General features: G+C 38.4%; 1 protein-coding gene across 1 annotated transcript; it reads left to right on the top strand.

Moving 5' to 3' along the window:
• Positions 1-429: 429 nt before the first annotated feature.
• On the top strand, positions 430-822 carry LOC103403873 (classical arabinogalactan protein 26-like). The gene has a single exon (XM_008342724.4). It carries the CDS (start codon positions 430-432, stop codon positions 820-822), a length of 393 nt encoding a protein of 130 aa, XP_008340946.3.

Here is an 822-nt window from a genome sequence, read left to right as displayed (position 1 = left end):
TACAATTGATTGGAAACTTGAAAAATGATTTCAACCAATTTGTATTATTACACTTGATGTACCGAACCGTGTTTCAGACAAAATGAAAATTCTCTCAACCTAAAACTTCTAACCATCTGCATGATACTGTTACTTAGTTATTAAGAACATTTACCCGCATCAGTGTACAAATGATATATTTACATAAATGGTGAGAATATATTAGTATAGAATTTGCTATCTACGAAATTAAAATATAAGATTTTTCATTTAAAATTGAACATAAATAAAGAGTTATACTAACTAGTCTAACTAGTAAGGCAACTTCTGTCATCCTTTCAAAAAGCCCAATCATAACTTCCACCAAAAGCACTTTCACTTTCACAAAAGAAATATATAAACCACACTCCCCTAAATTTTGTGCGAATTGGTATATCTTCATCATTAGAAATGGCCTCTTTTTGGTTAAATATAGCCCTCATTACGGCTCTCATTGTCTCACCTCTCCTTACCTTTAATTCAAAAGCCTCAAGCATCTCAGCTTCACCAGCATTCTTCACCAACTCCCCTCCATCTTCTAATCTGCAAGGACTGCCTCCAGAAATAGCTCCACTTTTGCCATCTCCAGGTCCGGAGGTGCCTACCACTCCAACTGATTCCTCCATACCCACCATTCCCTCCAACCCGAGCCCTCCGAATCCCGACGAACTGCCTTACTCTGCACTTTCGCCATTTGGGTCACTGCCAGCTTCTTCAGCAGCATCTGCCAACTTATTTTGGACTTTGAAGTTGGCTGCTTTTGCAAGTTCAGCTGCATGTGTATTGCTTCATGCAGTTTCATAG

Source organism: Malus domestica, chromosome 16, assembly GCF_042453785.1.
Source record: "Malus domestica chromosome 16, GDT2T_hap1".
NCBI classification, from domain to species: domain Eukaryota; kingdom Viridiplantae; phylum Streptophyta; class Magnoliopsida; order Rosales; family Rosaceae; genus Malus; species Malus domestica.
Note: the sequence above shows the minus strand (reverse complement) of the source record. Positions and strands in the feature narration are given on the sequence as shown.